The sequence below is a fragment of the Eptatretus burgeri genome, chromosome 7, assembly GCF_056783735.1.
Source record: "Eptatretus burgeri isolate ZD-2024b chromosome 7, Ebu_testis_v1, whole genome shotgun sequence".
In the NCBI taxonomy this organism is placed as follows: domain Eukaryota; kingdom Metazoa; phylum Chordata; class Myxini; order Myxiniformes; family Myxinidae; genus Eptatretus; species Eptatretus burgeri.
In genome coordinates, this window is record NC_140967.1 from 82,852,761 (window position 1) to 82,861,313 (window position 8,553).

The following is an 8,553-nucleotide window of genomic DNA, read 5'->3' on the forward strand; positions in this document are numbered from 1 at the left end:
TCACTTTCATCACTCACCACTCTCCCGGTGCTAATCCTCAATTAGCCCACACTGGTCCGAACCTGTTCTTTTCCCCTGATATACTTAACGAAAGCCTTGATATTATGTTTACTATTCTTAGCAATGTCCTTCTCATACTCTCTTTTGGCTTGCCGAATTATTTTCTTGACTTGCCTCTGTTTCCTTCGACAGTGGTATAAATCGAACTCCAGTCCTGTTATTTTAAACCACATAAATGCCTCTGCTTTTCCTTTATAGCATTCCTTATCTCACTACTCAACCACCCTGGTTTCTTTCTGCTTCTAGTTTTACACCTCATTGGAATGTACTTACTCTGCAATCTACACATTTGGTCCTTAAAGGTTTCCCATTTCTCTAATGTTGATTGTCCTGTTGTTAGATTCTCCCAATCTACATCACCCAATTCTCTCCTCATACCCTCAAATGTTTGCCTTCCTGAAATCGAATAGCCTTACCCTGCTATCCTGAGCTCTAACCCTTCACAGAATCACTTAAAAAAATCAAAACCACTCATATCCAGATCTGGATCTTCACCAAAATCAAATCAAATGTCCTTGTTGCACACCCAACCTGTCCACCAGATTTCGTTCAAATCTATCCATACCTTTTTTGATATCCTGCTCACGGACAGACAGACAGACAGACAGACAGACCACCTTCTGTGGTGGAGGGAACAAATCTGAAAAAAAAAATGAAACAAGAAAAAGAGCAATCAGAGATTGCAGATCCTCACCGGGACTTGTTTGGTGTTGTGTTTGTGGAGTTTTCTGTGGTGTTTGTGTAGTTTTGTTTGGTGTTTGTGTACTGGTGTGTTATGTAATTAATAAGAGACATTGTTAGAACTGTGACTTTATAAATGCTGGTAGTGATGACTGGTTCAGCCATTTCAGCAAAGATTTTTGAAGGTTTAAAAACAAAAATAATATGGCTGCCAAATCACGTGACCGATGACGTCATAAAAAAATTTGTGGAACATTTTATCCCGAGATGACCCTCAAAAATGTTCATACTGATCGGATGTTGCATTCTACATATGTAATTATGACGTCATAACGAAGGCACCTATCACATCCGAAAAAAAATTGCACTTATTCCCCGTGAGGAGTACTTGCTGTTTGCCATGTTTCAATTTTTTCCTTGGTGCGGTTTCAGAGATACAGAGGTCCAATTTTTTTTCCGTTTTTCCAATATGGTTGCCACACCACGTGACCTATAACGTCATAATTATCACAAAAGCATTCTACATGAGAAGTTGCACCAATGGTGAAAATTTTATCTCAATCCGACAAGCAGTTGTGGAGAAAAACACGAAAGTACTGCACGGACAAACAAACAAATGAAAAATCGTGCTAAGCACGACACTTGGCGAATTAGTTGACCTTTCCGTGTGGTGGTCCAAGCTGTAATGTCATGGAATGTGTGGTGTTTATTTGTTCGTACATTAATAAAATGACGCGACGTCACAAATAATTATCAGGCGCGCGTTGTCATGGTAACGTCACAAATAACTATCAGGCGCACGTTGTCATGGTAACGGCAGCAGATTGAAAATTTTCACAACTCATTTAAAGCCACCATGTGACATTCAACAACTTATCATCAGTGCTTGTTGCCTTCATTCTGATCGTAGATAATTATATTTGAAAATACCTAGGAACATTGCTTTTCAACCAGCTTTACGATCCCATTATCAGGTTTGAAATAAGTTGTAAAACAAAAATATATATTTTATATGTGTGTTTTTCATGTTTTGGGTGACCCTGACCTTGACCTTGGGTCAATTTCGATCAAACTTTGTACACATGTTAATATTACATGCATAAATAGACAGTATAAGTTTCAATATAATAAGTGCAAAACTGTTTGAGAAATAGCCATGTGTAATTCACAAAATTCCCCATTGGTTTATAATGGGCAATAATTTAAAGTGATGCAGAATCCAGATCCTGATCTTGAACATCACCAAAAGTCACATATCTTTTTGCACTGTGGATTTCTATCAGCTGTTAAAATTTCATCCAAATCGGTTAAGAATTGTGACCTGTAGAACGAATAGAATTTTTTTTTTAAATCACGCCAATAGCTAAAACTTTGACGTCATACGCTTGTGAAAACTGTGCATAATTTGTAATAAGATGCATTTAGTAATCATTTAGATATTTGAATGAAGTTTAATTTGGCATCAACCGGAAGTCGCTATGACTTCCGGTCACTGAGTTATGTCCAAAAATGTGTTTTCACGTTGTGTGACGTCGCGTTGTGACGTTTAGTCCGATTAAGACGGGGTTTAGACGCGGACCGTCTCAGGTGGATTGCCTATCAGGTGTAAAAATTTAAGAGCGACTGGTCCAGCCGTTTGGGCTGTAGACGACCGGACGAGCAAACAAACCAACAAACGGAACAGACCAACATACTTGACAAAATCGAAGATTTCGCCAAGTAACAAGCAGACCAAAATGCAATACTCTCCTTCGGCGAGGGTAAAAATGAAAAAGACGTGGGAATGGAACCCCCCTCCCCCACCCCCCCCCCCATAAACAACCCAACAAGGTAAGAACGACACCACAATAGAACACCACAATCCTTTTACAGATTGCCATCACAATATATTTTAATCTTTTTTCCATCTCAGTTCCACAACAAATATAACGCACAATTACACAAACCCACCTGACAATGACTATGGCCATTTTCATATAATTGTTAGTATTGTCACCAATGACAAAAATGTCAAAATATGTCATGATGGCAATCTGTAAAATGATTGTGATGTATTGTGGTGTCATATCTACCTTGTCATTCCTTTCTACGTTGTTTGGTTGTTTTTTAGGGATTCCATCCCCACATATTTTTTCATTTAAAAAAAAAATCTTTTTCTCACATGTAATTTATACATTTTGTCTTGCACAATATGGACTGCTGACCCTCAAAAACGGAAATCTGCTGTAGCCACTTCTACTTAACTTATCTTGTTGATTTCACAAGTAAGTGCCTCTCCATACAAACCAACAGCAACTCAAGCAAGTTACCCTCACCAGACGGTATTGCATTTGTGTCTGTTTGTCTGGCTGTCTGTCTGTCTGCATATAATGTGCTAACGTAGGCCACAAATGCAAACTGGTGGTAGCCAGCATTACATGTGTTCATTTTTTAAACCGAGTACATCTAAAAAGTATGTCCAATTAAAATGTGAGTACATCTCTAAAGTCTGTACTACTAGAATGTGAGTACGTGTTTCAAGGATATACTATTAAGAATGTGAGTATGTTTATAGAGTGTGTACAATTGGAACATGAGTACCTCTATAAAATACATATGATTGGAACGTGAATCTGTCAGACTAAAATTTGCAATTTGGTGTCTCTCTGTCTGTCTGACTATGATACATTTGGTCGTTACTTATCCAATCTCAACCAAACTTGCCAGGGGAACTAAGGGTCACACGATGGAGGTTGTTGCAACTTAACTTGCCCCCCTCCCAAAGGGGTATTTTCACCTTGGACAAACTCCATGTTAAGATGTATAAATAGCTCAGTGTGGCATTTTGTGGGGCACATGTACCAGATGTAAAATTATGATAACTACAAACTATTCAGTCAATTCTGTCCAACATATACTTATAATTTAAACAGTTGCTGCTAAACTTGAAGAAGTTTGGAGGAAATTCCACATGCTTAAGGCATTCTATGTTTATCGTGCCTAAATAAGTGTACCAAGTGTGCATTCATATAAGGTAAACCAATAAAAACTGACAACAACAAAAATCGACCTTGATACAACAATTCAGAAACGAGAATACGAAGCATCATTCAAATATCTCGGAGTAGTAGAGGCCCACCAAATACTGTATGTCACAAACAAATGCGCAGAGCAATTGTCAAAAATAACTGCATAAAACGAAGCTGATTCTGAAATCATACCTCGCCCCAAGAAACAAAATCAAAGCCATAAACCAACTGGTAGTACCAGTATTCCAATAATAAACTGGCCACAAGTGGAAATCAATAAACTAGATATCAAAATAAGGAAACTCCTCAATATCCACGAAATGTTCCAAAAAAAAAAATAAAAATCAATGCATGCCGAGAATATACCTTCCGAGATGAGGCAGCAGCCTGAGGGAGCTCAACCAATTGCAGTGAGTGACAACAGCATGATTGGCTGAGTACGTGAAAAGTTCAATCAACTTCCGAATCCAATTTGTACACAAACAGAAGTACACAAGCCAAAAAAGGTATCCTCAACCCATCTTGCAAGATGGATGTGAATATAACATGTTACATATAAAACTGAAACAGCGATGAGTACAGCCCCAATGATCGCAAAAAAGACAAAATAAAAATGTAAAGTGAAATATCAACAGATTTACACCAACAACTGGGAGAACAATAAGAGAGCTTGGACAGATTGGGCATAGACAAAGAAGTCTCATTGGAATGGCAAGGAAGAGCTTAACTCAACTGGGATGGAGAATGAATCATAATAAATGCTCAAGACCAAGAACACTATACCAATGGCTTTAAGAAAATGGGGGGCTGAGTCAATTGGATATCGTTCGGTTATGCAAGGTAGAAACAGAAAGCTCAAGTCACTGCCTTTTGAGGTGTAAAAATAACTCATGTCAGAACAGCTGTATACACAAAGGCACATTTCAATATCACAGTTTCAGAAAACTCATGAAAACATGAACCAAAAGTGATCATTGAAAAAGAGGACATAATTCTCACATTCGACCTGATGATCTGATCGAGCATGAACATAGAAAACAAAGCATTGCAACTGGATATAGTATTTGGGTACAGAAAAGAAAATACGTCATTACTAAGTGAGGTGTCAGTACCCAGCGATTTTGGCCTAAAACAAACCCAGAAATCAAGAAGATGACCGAATACCAAGATCTCAGAAATGAGGTCAAAATGTCTTGGAAGCTGAAGAGCACCGAAATTGCACATTTTTACAAATCTTATCAAATTATCTGAACACAACCATGTAAATTCTGCTGAGAACACTTTATAAAGAAGGCCAGTTGTGCTTGGCCAGATTGATTGAATGCATTGATGAGAATGGAGAACTATAGATAACAATATGAATGATAATTTATTCATAAATTCTACTTGATTAAATTAGGAACATATCACAATCTCGATGAAAAAATGTCACTCAGTTAAATCATCAATCAGCAAATCATATTCTTAGCTACTTAACTCCACAATGCACACAATGGAGCCATTCAATTCATACAACTAGAAATCCAAGTGGTTTTGGTCTGTGTTTTGGTGTCTTTTGCTCTTAATTTATTTCCTTCCTTTTTTATTTCTCTTTCTTTTTCTTTTTAAATGCGTCTAATAAAGGAGAGCTGAACGCTAGCAAATTATTTTTGTGAGGTTCATTTGGTGGGCCTGTTTCAAACAGTATGATATAGTTGAAAAGGTGAGGTTAGATGGGCCTATTTCTAACAGTATTATATAGTTGAGAAGGTTGGCTGCGACTCGATGGGTTGTGAAGGGAGGTGTAGAAACCAAAAACCCGAATCCTATCCAGGTTGCCCCTGATAATTCCATATTGCTCTTTTGGTTCCTCCTGATGGCTACAATGCTGTATTTGGTCTTTTATTTTATCATCAGCATTGCTTTATCTATTGTGTTGCAAAAGGTTGTTGTGATATAAGTTTTGGGATGACCTTTACGATTGTTAGCTACTCTACGCAAATATTATCTTGCTTTTAGATCTTATGTAAACAAACATAAACTAAGGAATATTTTATTGACGTGATACCTTTACATCTTATCAATCTTCAGAGCAAGCCAACATACTTTTGAGTGGGACAGCCAGAGGTCGGGGCCTTCCACTGCTGACACAATACGATTGTGAGATGAATGCGCCAGTTCACAGTGAACGAAGCTTGTTGCATGGCGAGGAGCTACTTCAAGCATTGGACCAGGCGACCTAGATATTTTTTGGCCAATTCTCGACAACTTGTGGGTACAGTAGGTAAAAGTGTGTGTTGAAAAGAATGGACCAAAACAAAGAAACCAACAACAAATGAGACTATATTGTAAGCAGATTTTGTTATTGAAGAGCTCTATGTACTACGAGTTTCACCTATTTATGAAGCACCATTGAAGTGCAATTGTGACCAAATGTAGAATGAGGCAATTCTAGTTCATATATCGAAGAGACTGTATCTGGTGTGATACAATCCAGTGGATACTGCAGTGAGAGAAGATAACATGTAGGAAATATCCTGTGCTAATTTGAGCATGATTTTCATTTATGATGCATTGTTGAGTTATTTTTGTGAAATCATTAGCCTGAGTTGCGAAATAATTGCAGTGCTTGAAAGAACCTGAGGAATTTCCATGTGTCCAAGCTGAAGAGAATACACTGTGAGGTTGAGATACTCCACCTGGTTTTATTTTTGTGAAAATGTGTGGAGGGTAAAAGGTAAAATTGAGGTTGGGTCTTAGCACAACCATATCAATCAATGTCACCAAAGTCAGTCCTGAAACAATGTGGTTGTTTTTAATCCACATGGTGATTTATATAATTTAAATGGAGTCAAATCAGTTATCCATTTAACATTTGCCTTTTAAAAATGACTTGTTTTTAAAAGTTCTTTGTTATCTTAATTTGAGTCAAGTCAACATCATCTTTCCTTGAAAATTTGGCCTCTTCATTGTGGACTTTATCAATTCCTGTTTGGGGATGGATAAGTGCGGGTATTGATACAACTAAATAAGCCATGGGCTGTTGCTGATTCACATGATACATCTTGCATTTGACATTTGCATGCATTTGACATGCTGTTAAAGATTTTAAAAAACATTTTGTAGTTTTCAATGACAATTTTATTTCAATCAGTGACTAAGGTCACAAATATTGTGGCATATTTTAAGCTTCATTTTTGTCTCATAACTAATATACCTACTCAAATTGTCAGCACAGAGATTAATTTTGAAGGGGCACAAAAGGAGAGCTTTTTCACATTCCACATGCATTTCATTTGAGTGCAATTTATTTGGGAACTTATTTTTGCGAGCTGGGGGAAACTTAATACGTTGAATGATCATAAGCAGACATTCTCAAACACAAAGAACATATTAACATGGTTTCTCTTCAACCGCCAACATATTTATACAGAAATATATCTTGTGCAGTTTAGGTTCTTTATGAGAGCATTATGGTGCTATTGTTTACATTTTTGAAACATTTCTTTTTTCCTTTGGAGCTCAAATTACCACCCATAGAGCATGATGTTACTAAATACGTTCATATTATATTTCTTAAGAATATATTTAACTCTGTCTGTGTAACTGGCTTTTTTCAGACAGGAGTCCTTTATGAATATTATTGTAAAGCAATTAAATATAGAGTAATTTGGAAAAAAATTGCAACAAAATCTCTAAAATGAAAGAAAGTAATGGAAACTGACGAAAGTTCACAATGTGAGTACTTAGGCCGCCGTATTGCCGAATTTTATCAAATAGTAATTGTATGTTGTGCACTATTGTTTGGAATGTATTTTTGAAATGATTTCCTCGAACACATATTAAAGGACGATAATCCTTTTAATGAATTAAAAACAAGACAACCCCCCCCCCCTTCCCTCCTGCCCAGAAATCAAGAGGAGATATTCTAATCGTGTTGTATTCATTCATCTATGTGCAATTATTATTGTCTACTTCGTCTCCAGAGTATACTTTGCTTCTGTTCCAATATCTTCGACTCATTTTTTTCTGTTGTACTTTTATGTACTGATTCTTCGGCAATATTACATTTACGTTTATGGGAAAAAACATTTATGTTGATATGCACTAAAAGTTACTTATTCAACACGTGTCAATTCTGTTTAATTAGCTGTGTTGTACTTGTCATCACTGAATAATATATAATAAACATACAGCAGTCTTATTACAATGAAAAATACATTCTGCAGACTGATTGTTTTAGCAATACTTTGTTGTAGTGCTTATTCCAGGAGGAGATCTCATCTAAGACACCATGAGATCAAATCATATCCCCCATCAGCTTCATATGTATATATATATATATATATGTATATATATATATATATGTATATATGTATATATATATATATATATATATATATATATATGTATATATATATGTATATATATATATATGTATATGTATATGTATATACATATATATATACATATACATATATATATATATACATATATATATACATATATATATATATATATATGTATATATATATATATGTATATATATATATATATATATGTATGTATATATATATGTATATATGTATATATGTATATATATGTATATATATATATATATATATATATATATATATATATATATATATATATATATATATATATATATATATATATATATATATATATATATATATATATATATATATATATGTATATATATATATATGTCGAGAATCGTACCTTTTTCTATTAGCTTTTCCTTTTTAGAAGCCATTATATGTTTTTTGCAGGCTTGGTGATAATGAAAGTATACTCTTGGCTG

At 35.3% G+C, this 8,553-nt stretch overlaps 1 protein-coding gene across 2 annotated transcripts in view; it reads left to right on the top strand.

Moving 5' to 3' along the window:
• The window catches only part of LOC147023648 (endothelial PAS domain-containing protein 1-like), a 161,584-nt gene extending 153,639 nt beyond the window's left edge, over positions 1-7,945 (top strand). For both annotated transcript variants that reach the window (XM_085889283.1, XM_085889284.1), the window contains one exon: positions 5,820-7,945. In XM_085889283.1, coding sequence (XP_085745409.1) covers positions 5,820-5,971 — 152 coding nt within the window. In that variant the 3' untranslated portion in view covers positions 5,972-7,945. The remainder of the gene's footprint in view (positions 1-5,819) is intronic.
• Positions 7,946-8,553: the final 608 nt, after the last annotated feature.